General features: G+C 42.4%; 1 protein-coding gene across 2 annotated transcripts in view; it reads right to left on the bottom strand.

Moving 5' to 3' along the window:
- The window catches only part of LOC130183977 (glutamate receptor ionotropic, kainate 5-like), a 218,708-nt gene that overhangs the window by 65,118 nt on the left and 135,590 nt on the right, over positions 1-18,000 (bottom strand). For both annotated transcript variants that reach the window (XM_056399689.1, XM_056399690.1), the window contains exons 3-4: positions 15,088-15,246; positions 155-319 (exon numbers count right to left, since the gene is read on the bottom strand). In XM_056399689.1, the coding sequence (XP_056255664.1) occupies positions 155-319; positions 15,088-15,196 (274 nt within the window). In that variant the 5' untranslated portion in view covers positions 15,197-15,246. The remainder of the gene's footprint in view (positions 1-154; positions 320-15,087; positions 15,247-18,000) is intronic.

Raw genomic sequence — 18,000 nt, 5'->3', positions numbered from 1 at the left:
TGTTAAATAAAGGTTGCCGCTTTATTGCTGTGCTCTGCTTCCTCACACGGACGCTTACTGAAGTTTAGCCTCGCTGGAAATGTCAAGGGAGGGATAGAGCTCACCGCCACGCTGTCAGCTGGAGAGAGACAGAGGAGAGAGGGCCGAGGCTTACTGGTGTCAGTGGTGTCGTACTGGGAGTCCTTCTGCAGCTCGTAGACGTCCACCTCCACCTTCGCCTGGGAGGAGCCCTGCATCAGACTGTTGATGTTCTCCCTCGCCAGAGCCAGCGCCAGACGCTCACCACGACCACACACTGACTGGTCATCCAAAATGGCCGCTGCAGGAAGAGAGAGAGAAAATTAAGTCTTTTTTTTTTTGGTTGTTTGTTTTTGGCCTTGAAGGAACGAGGCATCCTGAGGAAAGAACAAAATATAAAAATGCAAGAGAACAATAAAGTAACATCAAGTGTTACGGAGGAGAGTTGTGGGTTCAGTCCCAGGGCAAGCAGGATAAATGTGAAATAGCAGCAGTACCACCACTGGGGTGCCCTTGAGCAACACCCCAAACCCCCAGCTGCTGTAATGCAGCTGCTTGGTGTCCAGCCGTTAAAAAACGAAACTGGCATTTTTGTTAATATATAGTCTGTAGTGCGTGTATAGTTTTTCCCTCTACATGTATACACACTTGGTTTTAACCCCCTTAACAGTATAAATACCACAGTCATTATCTCAATATTATGTTTTCCATGGTTATTTCAGGGCAGATAATCATTTTTATAGTTGTAGTTGGGCGGAGAAACTTTTCATTCTACCTCTCTGCACCCACCTTTCCATCTACATGTTCTGTTTGTCTGAGGGATATCACCCTACAGCTACAGTATATGAGACCTTGACAGTCAATGGGATGTTTATATGCACCCCCTCATCCCGAACACAGGCTTTTCAGATGCCATTTCATCAAACTTCTTTCCTGTGTTCACAAAGAGCTGTCTCCAGTGGTGGAAAAGAAACCACCTTGTTTAGATTCTATTTATATCACCCTTTTTCTTCTGATGAAGTTAGCGTGCTAACCGGCTAGCTCCGGCCCAGTCGGCCCATCTTGACACATTCTGATACTGAGTTACTGTAGCTTCCAGTCTGCCCTGAAGAAGTAGCTCTTGTTTTGTAAACACAACGATGGCTAAACAGCTGCTAATGCTAACGTCGGCTATGTAGCAATAGCAAAATTTACAAATAGCTCCTTTAGGTCATGGCCACAAATATACAATAGAAGATAAGAGGTTATCACATGACCTTCATAATATCTAAAAATCAATGATCATTAAATTATTGCTGCAGGTAGTTTGTTCTGTTTAACATAATTGATTTGTTTAGAAGAGTGTAAACATGTAAACACCTGCAGGGGCCAGAAGTATAAAATTCTTAATCTCTGTCCATGGACAAAGACAAAAAATATTCAGACATATTCTCCTGGTTCTCTGTCATAAATCACAAGTCACTGCAGAACTGGGTGCAAACGCACACACACACACACACACAATTCATCGCCTCATTTTCACTCCCGCAATTAGACAGAAATGGACGTAGATACGCCCTGAATCACTTGTTTGAATATCGACCCACCACTCGTTAGACCTGTCACTGAGAGGAAGAGCAAGGAAGAAGAAGGAGGTTCTCCATCAGAGCAGCCATCATTACGTATGATCATCACACACATGGCTGTGGCTATTTAAAGTGCCTGTACCTCAAATTCATCACACGTACCTATAAACCATTAATGTTGGTGATATCTCAATCATGATAATTACATGTCGGAAGGATGATCAGTGATTCATTTGCTACACTCATATTGTAACAGACAAGTCGGGATGAAATGAAAAGATCATTGTGGGGATTAATAAATGTAAATGTACATAAAAAATAAAGATATAATTCTTATTTCATCTGCAGAAATAACAGTGTGAACGTGTTTCCACTGACACATTCATCCCCATATAAATACCAGTTTATGTGTAAGAAATGGCGTGTGCATGCAGATACAACACCTATAAGGTGTAAATGAAGCAATGATGATTGGATCTCAGTCAGGTGAAACACAACCTGTACATAATGAGAAGAGGAAACATCACCAGTACCCCAAAATAGATTCTTTACTCCTCGGATTTCAACAGGAGGCAGAGCCGAGTTTTCAAAGCAGCTGCGGCGAATGGAAACGAGTCGTCATCGTTTCTATTCCCATGTACTAGAGATGTTGAGGAAATAGTACCCAGTGGCTGTGTACAGTAACACCTGCCATGTTTATTTTGGTTGCCCCCCCCTCCCTGCTGACTTGCCTCCTTTGCATATCGAGCACGCTCAAAAAAAAAAAATGCCACGATTGCAGAGCCGGCAGAATGCAAACGGTGAGAGCGCTCGCGGATAACAGATGGAGTGTGATCAGGTAGTTTATTATATGGAGAGTGTATCCAGAGCCAGATCACACTTTAATACCAGGAGGTAAATAATGTCGTGCTGCTGTGACTTGAACTGAATACCAGATGAGAACAATACTTTCTTTTCTTATTTAAAGACAGAAGAGGAGTAAAAAGAAAGGATTTCAGGCTCAGGACTTGATTATGAGCCTTAAAATTGATTTTTTTTTTTTGCAGTGTAATTCATCCTTCCTTATTTCCCCCGTTTCAGTGGACACCGAGCTGTAAAGCCGCAGAGCAAAGACACCGCACAACAAGACTAGAAATCAAAGTGAATGTGCTGCCGAGACTCAATAACAAGCAGAAAGTCGGCTGCTGCTGCTGCCGGGGTTTGTTCTGGATTTGATTTGTGTTTCTTAAATAATTAACGCTTCTCGGGGCGAACGAGGAGGCGATTTATCGTGTCCTTCCTAAAAAAAGACTGTTGTGGGTTTTTGCAGTTTAGAAAAACTAAAAGAGAACCAGATGGGTTGTGCTGAGATATTTGATGCTCTCTGGATCACTGTGGTGTGTCGAGTTCCTCAGGAAAACGACGTTGAGTTCCTCAGGAAAACGACTCCGAGAAGGATAAAAACACGAAGAATCACGGTCAGGAACTGACACAAGATCTGAGTCTTTCAAGGCATTTATAATTCTTTTTGTTAACTGGTGGCTTTCATCAGTGGTAGTCCAGTATATGCATTTAAACCCTTATGTAAAAGTACCATGACCCCAGTGCAATAAAAAATACCCAATTAACAGACTGTGATTAAGATTTTTACTCACAGCAATGAAGTATGAAAACACTCAACTTTTCAGTTCATAGATTCAAATTTGAAAAGGGAAAGGAAAGTATAGGAAAAAAGAAAAGAAGAAAACAAAGTTGTAAAGAAAGAGAGAACGAAAGGGCTCTCATGCAGGTTGACTAAATATTTTTCTCTTCCGTTAAGGTCTTAAATCCTCATTTTACTGATGCAACAGCAGCTATTAGTCCTGCATTAAAACAACACAAGTGTCTGCGTTGGTGTCGGTGTGTTTTCTAAGCGGTGTTGTAGTCGAGTCACTAAATTTTGAGTCTGAGTCGAGTCTTGAGTCCTCAGTGTATGAGTCCAAGTCCATGTCCGAGTCACCAGAGAAGAGTCACACTCGAGTGTGAGTCAAGTCTAAGCCACTAAAGAAGAGTCAGTCGAGTCAAGTGTCGAGTCCGAGTCCCCAAAAGAGTCTGAGTTGAGTCCAAAATGAAGTTCCCATTACTTGAGCCATCAAAGTTGAGTCTGAGTCGAATTTCAAAATGGGCTCCAGTCAAAGAGCGGACATACAAATCAAAAAGGTGAGATTTAACACAAAAGACTCAGCTGTCTTAATTTCAATGTGACATCATTTTTTTGCTCGAGTACGAGTCCGGGTGCGAGTCATTAGTGCTCAAGTCCAGGTTGAGCCGTGAGTCTGAAAGTTTATCAGGTAAACAGCAGAAATACAGTGCCAATGTTTCAAGTCGTCGACCAGGAATGTTTGCGGGCATGTGTTTGATTGGCTTTGGTGGATGAAATCGCCGCAGCTGAGTTGAGGCAGGTTTTGCTGGACGAGTCTGCAGTGGTTTGCTCGGAGCCCCTGCTTTGGTGTCCCTGCTGCTTTGATGGACCAACTCCATTCCAAGGAATGAGAGGCTGCATTTTGTCACTAAGACCTAAAGTCGGTCAAAGAAAAAAAAAAAAAGACAACCGCTCTGAACTGTTCTTCACAATGTTCCCTCTTTATTTGGAAAACTCCAGATGATGTTTTTTGTTGCCAACATGCAGCTCAGTACTCTCCCAGAATGCCCTGCACTCAGAGGGATGGAGGAGAGGAGGGGGAGGATGAAGATGAGAGCAGAGATAAAGAGTCTTCTTCAGCAGCCCCATAAGTGTTCAGACACTATCTCTGTTTACACAATATCTGGTTCTCTAGGTCACTGCGACCACACACACACACACACACACACACACACACACACACACACACCACACACACACACACACACACAGGAGGCTTGTTAACACTGCTAGTGAGAGAGGAAGACGATGAAGAGGGGTAATCACAGAGGGTCAAACACTTGAACTGAGTTCTTAAAGTTTTGTGGAGTGGAGCCGCTCTCTGGTCTCCTGGTGTTTGCTGTAATGTGAGAAGCTCTGAAGCGGCCATCTTTGTTATCGGCCCAGCGCTCATTAACATTCATCTATCAGGAGACAGGAGGAGCTGAGACACGCCAGGCATGTCCGAGGAGAAGAACGAAGCCCTGGATCATTATAATCCATTAAAAATAAAACAGTGCAGGGACTTTGAACAATCTTTGACCATTTACCTGAACTTTTCAGACTATTATTTCTTCTGAAGAAGTTAACTTTCCCTCACTGTTTCCCACAGTCCAACAGGACAGTGTCTGCTGAAGATCAGAGATCAAAGAGGCCAACTGAAACAAGAGGAATCTGACCGAGGAAACCAGATCCTGAAGAGTGAAGATCAAGTCGACAAGATGAAGTCGCAACAGGACTTTTCTTTCACAACATCCTGCTCATTAACCAAAAAAAATTTAGATGTGTCGCCCTTCGCCTTAGAGCTGTTTTCTTTATTTCTGTTACAGCAGCAAGACTGTAAAACCGTTATTTATGTTGGTTTTCGAACATGAATCAGTTTTAAAAAAAATCTGTGGTCGTTTTGAAGATTTACAACTTCATGAATATACCGACTCGAGCGCAGCCACACACGTTCTTCAAATACCTGCAACACGAACAATTTCAGAAACACGCTGCAAGTAGCACAGACGACAACGGAAGTGTTTCCAGGGGACGCAAAAAGCTGATGAACCTGGCTGGGTTGCACTTAAGCCGTGTACAGTAACACCTGCCTTGCGATCAACACCTTTCCATCTGAGTTTAGGCCTAACCGAAACGAGACGGTCAGATCCGCGGACGATTTACGCCGTGCGTCACCAGGTGTAGCCCGGCGTTACCGTTTCATCGCAAAGCCCCGGTTCCTTTCACCTAGTAACCTTGACAACCCTGTAGCTTTTTTTTCACAAAAACACCACTCGTTGGATCCTTCGTTGCCCAGGAAAAGAAGGACGCATTTCCCGGCCGCATTTGAAGCAGCTTCCAAAACGACGCAGTCGGTCTTGCATGCAGCCCCCCCCCGGGCCCCCGAAGTATACGGCCCCTGAATTAGGACACAGCTTTGGCTTGTTCAATGGTTTTAACTTCAAAAGCCACAAAGTACTGGATAACAGCTGGAAACACTTCTGTTGTCGTCTGTGCTACTTGCAGTGCGTTTGTGTATATGGTTGTATTATTTTGACTATTTGTGTTTTCTTAAATTGCAGTGCATTGAGCTCTCAGGGCCACCGTAGAAACCAGTCTGAGCCGTCGCAGAAACATCACACACACACACACACACACACACACACACAGTCAGTGCGTACACTGGTTTCTAGCTATAACGAACATTTGTGATGTCACTTGGTCAATGCTTTGGCGGAGGGAACGCAGACAACAAAAAACAGCTTCAAACTTAGTTTTATGTCTCGCTCACATCAGCACGTTCTCGGCCTCAGAACCATTCGTTTTAGATTAATCCCATCATGAGCTACAGCCCAGTGTTGCACAAATGTAAACTTTGTCCTGCTGGTGGCGCTAGATGTAAAATTCATAGGACTCACAAAGTTCAGCCCCTGAGGATCACACATATTTGAAGCGTATATGTACCAAATTTAATTTCAGTGCTTGCTGAGGTGAAGAATTTGGGAAGATGACAGTATAGAGGAAAGCCTGGGTGGATATTTTCTGCAGAAATGTTTTTTTATTCTTATAAAATAAAATCATTTGAGCACAGAAGTTGTTTTCTATGGTTGACGATATGTGTAAAGAAATAATCCATCTAGACAGCGGCCAACTACATCTCATGGTCATCTTCAGTGAATAAATAGAAGGAATCTTTCTTTTAAAACTCATAAAAGGTTCAAATTCTAACATCAGGGTCTGCAGTAGATACTGAGAAATCTGGAACACGGAGAGAAAACACGAGGAACACGTTTGACTTTTCATAAAAGTCGATGCTCAGTGAGTGTGTTCTGTTACAGAGGTGAGTCGCCGTGATACCAGGACTTCAGCTTATTATCAAACCAGATATATATCGGCTGGAGTGAGCTGATGAAAGTGTTATACTACATACAAATTCAGGGCTTTTAACTTTTATTCCTCTTTATCTTTCCTACAGTCAGACGAACCCTCCTCCTGTCACTTCCGTTCGTGTAGTCCAGTTCCACTGTTGTCATGTAACATCCTCCCAAACCTCCTGCTCTGACCTCATTTTTCTACTCGCTCTTCCTCTCGTGTTTGTGTTTCCCTCAGTTTGCTGTGAATTACCTCCTGACAGCTCCCGTTTACTGACTCCGAGCTGTGAAACAAGCTGCGCTCAAATTTAATATCAAATTATGTTGTTTCAACTTCCCTCTTTACCCTCGTGGTGAGAGACGTCTTCTCCGCCGCCTCCCTGCCCGCCGGTGCAGAAAAACGTCGTCTCGTATTTATGTAAAGGAGGTTGTAGAATGAGTCCAACCTCCGCTGCTTTGCGTTTTGTTCTGGATTTTAACCTGAAACACGACGGTAAAAACTCCTTTTATCAAGGCAGAAGGAGCTCTGCAGACTGATTTCATTTCATCCCCGGAGGCGGTGTAACTTCACCCGAAAACTGACTAACAGGTTTACTTGTCACTTCCCACCTCTGAGCTCCGTGCATTTGACATTCTCTGATATGAGTGCGGAAGTCTGGACTCTTGGGGGCCGCGGGTAGGTCGACAGATTCAACGAGACAAGACAAAAAGCGTAATAAAAAAAACAAAACCAACAAAATGGCTCTGCTGGGTGGTTTGTGGCACCACAGAGCTGCAATCCTCCTGTGGCCGCTGTCCTTTCAGAGGCAAACAAGACGCCTCTGTGCACCTGTCGCACAGTGTATACAAGTGTGTGTCCATGTATTTACCGGACATATCGATTTTTTTTTTTTTTTTCCTTTCTGTGCAGGGCCACCCGGATGATAGAAAAGTTTGTTTAGGCGGGGAAGTGCGATGTGGCAGGACAAAAAAAAAGGTCCCTGACGAATTCAGTTGTTTCTTGCAGTGTAAACAAGAGGTGAGAGCAGCGGTACCTCTGCTATTCCTTCTTCTATATCTTGGTCTGTTTGTGTCAGAGTCCCGTCACCTTCGCATTAAACCTGGAACCGTTGTGGTCCGCCACTTTGGTCCAGAATCAAATATCAACTGTTGGATGGATTGTGATGAAATGTGGTTCAGACGTTCATGTTCCCCTGAGGATGAACTGTAATAACTCTGACGGTCCTCTGACTTTTCACCAAGCGCAATGGTTTCCAACCTTTTTTCAACTCAATGGCCCACTTGAAAATCTCCACATCTCCAAAATTTCGTTTGACAGAGAGAGATGACTTGTTTCTTTACTCCGTCCTTTTAACTCTTCTTGTTGCCAACCAGCTATCCACTTCAATACTCCAGTTTTTGCCATGGACGTAATCTTTTTGACTGAGATGGCAAACGAGGATACGATGCAGTGAAGTGATCCGGCCGGTGACAACATAAAAGTTCCTATCATTGTCTTGATGTGATTGGCCTTAATACGAGATAAAAAACTAAACAAACAATGAAAGGAGTTTTGAAACATTTTTGATATTTTTAAAGATCATTTTGTATTTTCTGTTTTGCTGTCTGATTGGTTGGCCAACTTGCAGTACCTTCATGGTCCACCACTGGGCCACAGCCCACAGGTTAGGATCTACTGATCTAGGTCAAATTTTCATTTGTCCTCCATTTGCTTTATGGTCAGATGCTGCAGAACTAATATAATTCTCATCAGCCTCAGCTTTACTTTGTGTTTTGTGCTAATTGGCAAATGTTAGCATGTTAACATGCTAAACGGATGTTTTGATATTTTGTACATTCTGTGTTGATCAGGGAGCATCTGAGGTGCTGGTTGGTGAATCCTGTTATATTTATACCATAGCTCTTACTTCCTGTTTCATGTCTTTATGCTAAGCTAAGCTAACAACTGCTGGCAGTAGCTTCACAGTTAACAAAAAGATAATCTGACTGTTGAAGAAAGTGAAATAATAATATTCCAAATCTTCTAAAATATTAATGCAGATACTCAGCTGTACTTCTGTGGTTTAACCTCATGTTTACATGAATGGTTGAGGATTGGCCAAATCCACAGTTTACGCTAATATAGTTACTAAATTCAACAAAGAGCAAATATTAAAGAGTGAGAGAATATATGTTTTTTTGATTAAGTATCTGCAGGTATAAGCTCTAAATCTTGAATACATTATGGTGAGAAATCTCTGCACTGATGTATTCCAAACAAGTGATCATTTTAAAGCCATGAGAAAACACTCAGTTCCATCAGAGACGAAGCCCGTGGTGTTAGTCTGAGAGTCATTTAGCTGAGATACTTTGTTAAACTCGAGCCACAGGGCTTGTTTGTAAAACAGTGCTACGGAAAAATCCTTCAGATTAAAGCTGCGGGCCAACGAAGGATCTGTTTACTTCTCGTTCCTCTGGTGGATTTTTTTTCTCTCTCTCTGCCTTAACATAGCGTTGTCTTCATCACTGCTTTTACATTTGTCTTTTCTGTTTTGTTTTTTTTTTCCAGGTGTGTGTGTGTTTTCTTTAATGTTTTCTGACCTTTGATATTGAGCCGGTGGCTTCAACAGACTCTGTGTTGAAATGTATATTTAGTTTGGGTTTTCCTCCAAAATGTGACATTTGCCTTTTGGAATAGAAACTGACACCTTCACTTACAAAATGACGTATGCTCGAAAGGTTTAAAAAATGTAATTTGAGTTAAGCGTAACTCTTACAGCCGTCCTGCGGTGACAGACTACCTTTAACACAGCCGCTCCTGCGTAGTTTGCTGATATTTAATGATGAACATCATCTAATGATTCGTTCAGAATGACTGATAGCACAGGTTGAAATAATTCATGGAAGTTTTAAGCTGCAGCTGAAGGACACTGATGCTACTGAATTGTTAAAATCCTTCACTACAATATTTATGTGCTTGGCTTGATTTTCACTCCTTCCAGGAGAGAAAGTATCTGCATGATGATGTCACCTAAAGATTTATTTCACGCTCTTCAGATTTTCATAAGTGTAACAACACAGAGGGGTAGACATAATAACATGAGCAGCTGGGCAGTGTAACGCAATCCATAGTAAGAAAAGAAAGAAAAAAAAAAAGGCGATGCTGATTTAAAGGAGGACTCCATCTATTTCCCACCTCAGTGAGTTCCCAGATGTTTCCAGGAGCACAACTGCATACGTGGAAACAAGTATCTGTGATCGGTGGGAGCTGGGTGAAGTCGGATAAATGTCCTCATGTGATGTCACCTGAGGCAGCGTGGGTCGGGACCAAAGACGTCAAGTTTGAAGTAAAAAAAAAAAAAAAAATCCAGACCTCTGTAGCTCTCCCCCGCCTCATATCTGCTGCAGGCTCATGTTGCATTGTGGGTAATGCAGACATGAGGTTTAAGAAGAATGAGTGAATAAATAAGAGGGAAATCTCTGGTTGTTTTACTGATTCTGATCCTTTCTTTAAAGAGTAAAAAGCTGAATTGAACCACTCTTTAGCCCTTTAAGACCGGAGACATATAGTATCCGATTACGTCGTTTTTAAGTCATGTGACTGATGACATGCATGGTGATTCGCTGAAATTCATATCAGGAAGGTGAAATGTTTTTCATTTGTTTTGTTTTTTTGTTTTTTTAGGCAGTTTTAGCTGCAAATATTTTCATCAACATCTTAAAAAAAAATAAATTAACTCTTAAAATAAAAAGTTGAACTGAAGTGAGAATCTTGACAAATGTGCTTATTTTTCCAGCCATATAGAACTTCAAAGACAAAGGCCAATGATTTACAATAAAAGTGAACGGTTTAAGCTCTCAACGGGTTTTTATTTCATGTTTCTACCTGCTTCAGAGGCTGAGAAATAAAAGTTTTAGTGAACATCTGGTTTTTCAGAAAAACTCTCAGGGTTTAAGGAGGTTGTTTTCAAACAGTGCTGAGGTTACTGGGTTAAAAGCACACATGCATGTAGAGTAGGCATGTTGATATTGGCTTTTAGCAAAGCCTTGCCAGTGCAGCTTTACAGAGCTGCCAGCATGGCTGTAGACTTTTTAGGGCCCTTCCAGTCAATAGCAAACTTTCATCTTTGTGCAAGTTATGACTGTATGAATCGTACTCATTGGCAGAGTAACTGGGGACGTATTGACCCGCGAGCTGGCGTGGCGGCTCAGGCCACAGACCTGCAACACAAACACACAAAGTTCCTCTTATTACAGTCGCCGTCTCTGACCTCGTCTGGGTGGTTTTGTCAGCGTGGCAGCGACGGCGATTTGATGGGTTTTCATGTGAAGTGCTGGTTATAATTACAGGTCAAAAGGTGGAGAAAGTGATTCTTATCCAATACACTTTTATCACATTCAGTGAATATCTCCTCATGGTCCACGAGCTGTGTGCGAGCTGAGCTCCTACACCGCCGAGGCTCTGTAAACAGGAAGTACACAAAGTGGCTCAGACTGGAGTAACACTGGATTTTGTACAGATGTCTTTGTAAATACACAGATGTTTGCTTCTTTGTTATTAGAATGTAGTTTATTTCTTTGGCTGTTTTTAAAAATGTTTTACTATATTGAGTAAAAAATAAAAAATAATGTACTATTATTGATCAGGAAAGCTTTGTATGTTAGAATGTAAACTCAAGCTTGCTTCCTATTGAGTAACCCATTCATATTGCACAATATTGCACATTGCACATATTTGTATCATTTTTATATATTTACACATTTTTTATTATCAGTATTTTATTGAAGATTTTTCTATTCATATTTAAGCTACCTGTCCAGCAGTATTTTCTTCTGCTTTATCTTTCTTTATATATATTTTTTTTTCTTCTCACTGTGTTTCTTGTTGTGAACAAAAACATCAAAGAAAATTCCTTGTATGTGAAAACCTACTTTGCAATAAACCTGATTCTGATTCACTACTTGGAAAGAGGAAAAAAAAAAAAACACAAACATGATGTGGCTAAAGTGGTGCATAAGACCCCTCGTGAACACACACGCACACACACTCTTAACTCCGAGATACTTCCCACGTGTTGCAGAGGATACTCGTGATGGTTTGGTTCCTCCCGAGACAGGTTCTCTTATTCTGACAGACACGAGGAAGAAGCGGAACATGTAGAATTTCCATGTAGAACAAAAGAAGTGGAAATGACTGTACCCTCCAGTATCCATACAGTTCTCAGTACATACAGTCATTTTCATTTCTCGGTCACTGAATCAAAAACCTTGAGAATTTGGTCGTAGCTGAGTGTGTTGGAGTGGAACTAAATGAGATTTTCCACCACTTAAAGAGAGAAAAACAGCTGAAACTAGACATCCATGCACCTGAACACAGTCAAATGGTTCATCTGACTGAATTTAAACAGTCTGTTCATTTTTTTTTTTTTATGCAAGAGGGTTAATTCTGACCTTTATTTACCTAAAGGAGGCCAGCTGTGTCAGTCAATGAGCAGCTGTCAGACAAATGCCTTGCTCACAGGCAGCTCAACAGCGCTCACTAAGAGAGGACTTCTCAGGTATCTAGAGTCAGTGAATGGATTCAACCCTTCCTGTCACATATCTACACGAGTTAGTGAGTTCATGTACAGTGCATGCTAAACTGCCTTGAGAAATGTATAGATTTAAAATGATTATAAAGACTACATAAAAAAAAAAAAAACAATGCATCATAACTCTGGTTTTATCAAAAATTAAAAAAATAAATAAATTCAAACTTTTACTCCCAACCCAAACATCTTAACACTTGATGATGTAATTCTTGTATTTGATTTGACAAGTGGTCAGAATTTAATCTCTGTAATGTAAAAAATATCAGACAGTTGTTTTTCTTCATATATGTACAATAGTGAACAGGATTTTTGAAGATTCTTTCACAACAGGAATTAATGAGGAAATTTATGATGCATTTCAGTGATGTGCACAGGAAGAAATTAAAATCGAATCAGATTTTTGTTTTTGTTTTTTTCCCCCATTAAAAGGAGTTTTACATTTTGTATTTGAGGGTCTTGGAGTCCTTGGGATAATGATATCCGGTCCTTACCAATGCTTTGCATCGTGATGCGTTTATTTTTCTTGTGTCCGTAATCTGAAATGTCCATGACTTCCAATAAGATTTGTGAACAAAGTTAAACCAAAAAATATCCACAAAGTGTCTAAGAGTGTCAAAGAGTCTACGAGCAGCCAGCTGCTCCGTTACAGTGAGCAACACCTGTGTTTAAGCCTTAACTTTTCTGTGGACAGCCTCGGCCTCACCGTACACTTCACGCTTGGAGGAATATCACACAAATCGAATACATGGCTTCTACAACTGACTGGACTGGTTCTACACACACACAATGTGGCTTTTCTTTATTTAATATGAACTAAACTTCCAGGATGATTCAGTCTCATTCTAAATGATTCTAGGACTAGATCTATTTTGTTTTTTTGACCCACTCCCACAAACACACATCATCCTGCTGCCACAAATCTTCACTAGAGCACTAACTGTGGCTTCATCCGCTGCTGAAAATAGTCCCCAACAAATGCTTTATATATTTCCCTCTACTGAACCTTTTTTTCTTTTTCTTTTTTTTTTATAAATGAAGCTTTATATTTGTGATGTTTTTAAAACATTCATGTCTTGAATGGGTTCCAATGAGATGAGAGCTGGATTGAGATTTGTTGAAAATAAGAAAAGTTAATAAGTGGATGAACTGTATATAATTCTTGCATTTCTCTCCTTCATAAATAAATAAGAGACGGCAGAGCCCTCGCTCTCTCTGTATCTCTGAATTCACTCTTTCTTCTCCATCGTTTCATCTGTGAAGGTCAAAGTGTGACCTCTGTTATTTCCTGCCACTCGACTTCTCAGACATGAAAGGAACATGTGCGGGCTTCGCAGTGTGTGTGTGTGTGTGCCCCTGCGTGTGTGTGTGTGTGTGTGTTTGCATGTGTCAAATCTAAGAGTGCATGTGCATCTTTGTGTGGCGCAGTCAGATGTTATTAATGGGAGAGTGAAAGGTGAGTCATTACACATCGGTAGACGACCCCGTTGCCATGGCAGCGTAGGCGTAAGTGCCTACTGATTTTGCCTAAGTCCCATGTGATGAAAGCAACAGGGATTTGAACTGCGGGGCCGTCGGCGCCGGGAGATGAGGAGGAAGAAAACCCTTATCTGCTGCGAAGGGAGAGCTGACCTTTCGCTTCCAAAGTTAAGTCTCTGCTGTTATTGGAGTTAATCTTCCTCCGCGGGGCGTGATGAGGAGCCGATAGCGGAGCGGCGCTCAGGCCTTCGCTGTGAGTCACGCAGGGAAGTCGCAGAGACACTACATGATGTAGTTTATTTGCACTTGCAAATGATGCAACCTGGGGCGGAAACGAAACGAGGACGGAAGAGGGAAGAAGAAGAAGAGATGGAAACACGGAGCGAGCGAGAGAGAGAGCGGCGGGGACAAAGGGAAGCCTCGAGGGGCTCATCGAAAGACAAACACGGCGAAGAGGTAGTGTGAGAGGAATCAAGATGGCAAACAGAGGCAGAGGTGGGAGGCGAGAGGTGAAACAAAACGATGCGGAAGAAGAGGAGAGACAAAAACAAACAGAATGGAGGAGTAACGACAGAGGGAGAAGGTTTTATCTGGTCACATATTCACACAGGAGAAAGAGGCAGAAGAAACAGAGTGGGTGTTTTTCTTCATAGAGAGTCGGATTGTAACGATACTTTCTACTGGGAGCATGCGGGGGTAAGGTCCTCAAAATATCAAAGGGGCACTACTTTGTTAAAATACAAAAAATAAAAACTCTTTTTTAACAGCTACATAACAAGTGTCAGATACACACAAGCGTAGTTAGATGAATAGTCAGGGGTTCACCAGGGTTTTTAATAGAATTCATCCTCCGGAGACAGACATGACAGTCCATCCAACAATTGCTGGGACGTTTCAGTCTGGTGCACCGACCAGCTGGCTGACATTAGCGTGGGAATCAGTTAGCATGGTGGCTTCACGGTTAGCGCAAATGCTCTCCACTGAAAAGGTCACGCAATCAAACCCTGGCTGGACCAGACTCTGCACAGGTTTCCCCTGTGTGCACTGCTATTATTATTAGGAAGAGGATAAACCTTACTGCAAGTCATTCTTATTCTTTAGATTGTCTTGTATTTGAAGTGAAAACACACATTTTTAAGACTTCACATAACATGACTCACCAGCGGGTCACTGCTTGCCGCAGTTCCACATCCATTTCAAAAGTAAATGTTTCAGTATATCATTGTAAAAATACTCCAATACAAGTAGTTCTGCATTCAAAATCCTACTGAGGCAAAAATGTACTTAAAGTGTCAAAAATAAAACCATTACAGAAAAAAAGATATATGGAAATGATTGGGAATTGATCCAGTATTCCAGTATCATCACAGGAACTTGGAGGTAAACAGGTAAGACCTCTGAAACTTTCAGGTGTTAGCAGGACCAGAGAGAGAATGTAGGGACTTAACCCCAGTGACGGGACTCACCCATCCGGACGGCAGAGAGGGTGTTGGCCTGGCTGAAGGAGAGCGGTGCCATGGTCAGCAGCAGGACGGCGACGTAAATCGACAGCAGCAGTGCTGGCAGAGCCGGCATCTTCCACTGCTCCTCATGGAGAATGGTCTGCTGGCTGCCTGTACCGCCACCTGCGGGACAGGAGGAGTCATTAAGCGCTCAGTCTGCAGCGGGTATCACATCTTAATCTTCCCCATGTTGCACACGAAGCCCCTGATTTTCACGGTTGGATTGAACCGCTGCCGCACATTCACAGCATCATTTATTACCGACACAGCCTGTAATGAAACATTCGGACATGCAGTCGACATGCAGCAGCTGTTCTGTAAACACACAACTTGGCCGACGCGACGCAGCAACACCCTGTACACAGCATCTTGTCATTTTATTTATTAGCCGCAGTAAAAGGCAGAGGCAGCAACATTATCAGCTGTGAGGAGTTTAAAGGGAAATCTGGCTCGTTATTCACATCCAGTAAATTAGATTAGTTTAAGCGCTAACATGAAGCATGCTGTCAAAATAAAAGTCACGCAAGCAAGAGAGAACAGTCCCCAAAACAACAACCAGAACTAAAGGCGAGAAACGAATGATAAATGGATTATTACTGAATCTGAATCATCTAAATCATCCATATTGAGGCCAGCGTTAGAACCTGACCGGACACACACAGTCTGGAGTCCAACACCTTCAACACACACACACACACACACACACACACACACACACACACACACACACACACACACACACCTTTAGAATAGACTGATTCACCCCAACACAAGTTTTAAAGTTGGACATCAGAACTAGAATCAAAAGATTTTGAACGCTCAGTATAGGAGATCACACAATACAGCTGTTTTCTTTTAAGTGTATCTTTGATCATTTTGTGAAATGATTTCTTGATTGAAAACGATTGAGGCGCATGAGAAAAACGTGCCAAAGCAGTGGCAAGCGTCATAGCAACGATGGCATCACTGTGGCGACTGTACAGTTATTTCCAAACCAAAAAAAAAAAAAAAAACAGGGACGTGGAAGAAAGAAAAGCAGGGTCAGCTAACACCTCCTTCTCTTTTTCTTTCCCTCTCATATCCCACTCCACCACTTTCCCCACCTTTCTCTCTGACTAGTGTCTCTCATGGTTTCTCTCCCGTGTGCGTGCAATCTCACTGACCCGAGTCGCAGTGATTGGCTGAGCAGTATCACGTGACCAGTGTCGTAAAAGGCTAGAAAAGCTGAGGCGGTCAAAATAGAAACGCTCCGTCAAAATTTAATAATTCTCATTAATTTATAGGTTATAATTCTGGGCATGGACAGGACGGAGTCCCAGATCCAGACCACGGTCCACCTGTTAGTGACCTCAGATCTAGACTGACTGCACATATAGAGAAATATGAACATGTGAGCAATAAATCCAATAAGCACATGAATAACACAATCATAAGCTCAGCTTCATTATAACCCTTGTCACACTGCTGAAACCAACGCCGACTAAAAGAGACAAAGAAGAAGAGACTCTGTGGTTTTTCTGAATGAAGATCTTGAAGGCTGGAGTGGAGGCAGGCCGCTGCAACACAAACTAGTCAGATGGGTGTGAATGTAGTCTGAGAGAAAACAAGGGAGGTGAAGAGAAAGACAGAGAGAGAGAGAGAGAGAGAGAAAGAAAATATGAGAAACAGGAAAAAGAAGAGAGGAAGAGAAACCAGAGAAAGGATAAATAAATGAGAAAAACCGGGGAGGAGAGGGAAAGAACATGAGCGGACAGGAAAAAGGGAGACACAAAGAGGCAGAGGAGGGAGGGAGAGAAAAAGGCGGAAGCTGGACAGAAAATATTAGAGAACAAAAGTGAGCGTGAGAGAAGAAGAGACGATCACACGTTGCAGAGAGAGAGAGAGAGAGATTTAAAATGGCTGAGTGAGGGAGCATGACGAAACCAGTCCAAATCTTCAAAGTAGATTAGAGACACTGAAGCGAGGTTTTTTCATTAGCTCCTGTTTCTATGCATGCGTGTGTGCGTGTGTTTGTGTGTGTGTGTGTGTGTGTGTGTTTTGCATGTTTGCACTGAACATCTCCAAGCAACAACAACAACAACAGAGAGTGGCAGATCCCCCGCCAACGCTGTTCAATCCCATCATGCAATTGCTTCATCTTTTCATCTCTGCGTGGACACTTATGTTCCTCCCGCCCCTCCCAGAGCACGTCCTGGGTTTGTTTAACCCGCCCCGCGCTAAATGTTTATCGCCGCCCCGCCAATGAGGCGTCCCACATGAATTTAAATGAGATTCCCAAATGGATTTTAAATTGGCTGGAGTCGATCGGGACGAGCTCGGTGGCAGAGAGCGAGACACGACCTGCCGATGCCGAGAGATGAAGTCAAAGATAAAAGCCGCTGATGAGAGAGCAGAGAGACGAGGAGAGGGAGAGTTCCTCTGATAAGTGATACCGATGAAGGTGATAATGACGGTCTAACTGTTTTCGAGGTACTATAATACGTACTGATTATGATCTGTTGCTGTGAGCTGTATGTTTCGTCTCTCCACAGTGTCAGTGTGGAAACTGATTGCTGGCAAACAGCAGCGGCAGTCGTACACAAATGTGTTAGAGAAGCAGCAATAACTGCACTTGATAGAGCCAAAGAGTTTCTCCAAGTATAGACTAAAGGGACAGATTCCAACTCAGAGGTGTACACAGTGGACGTGTCCCGCACAACCTCATGGCTTTGAATACATAGCTGTGGCTGCATGGGTGCGAATCATATGCTTAGGGCTACACCTCTTATAACAGCTTACCACTTACTACCAGCTGCAGGGAAGAGGAGAAGTGCTGCCAATTCACTGAGCCACAAAATAAACTACATTTATTACATGTATCATTATTACTAAAGGGGG

This window comes from Seriola aureovittata, chromosome 16 (assembly GCF_021018895.1).
Source record: "Seriola aureovittata isolate HTS-2021-v1 ecotype China chromosome 16, ASM2101889v1, whole genome shotgun sequence".
Taxonomy (NCBI): Eukaryota; Metazoa; Chordata; class Actinopteri; order Carangiformes; family Carangidae; genus Seriola; species Seriola aureovittata.
The sequence above is the reverse complement of the archived record's forward strand: the minus strand, read 5'-3'. Positions and strand labels throughout refer to the sequence as shown.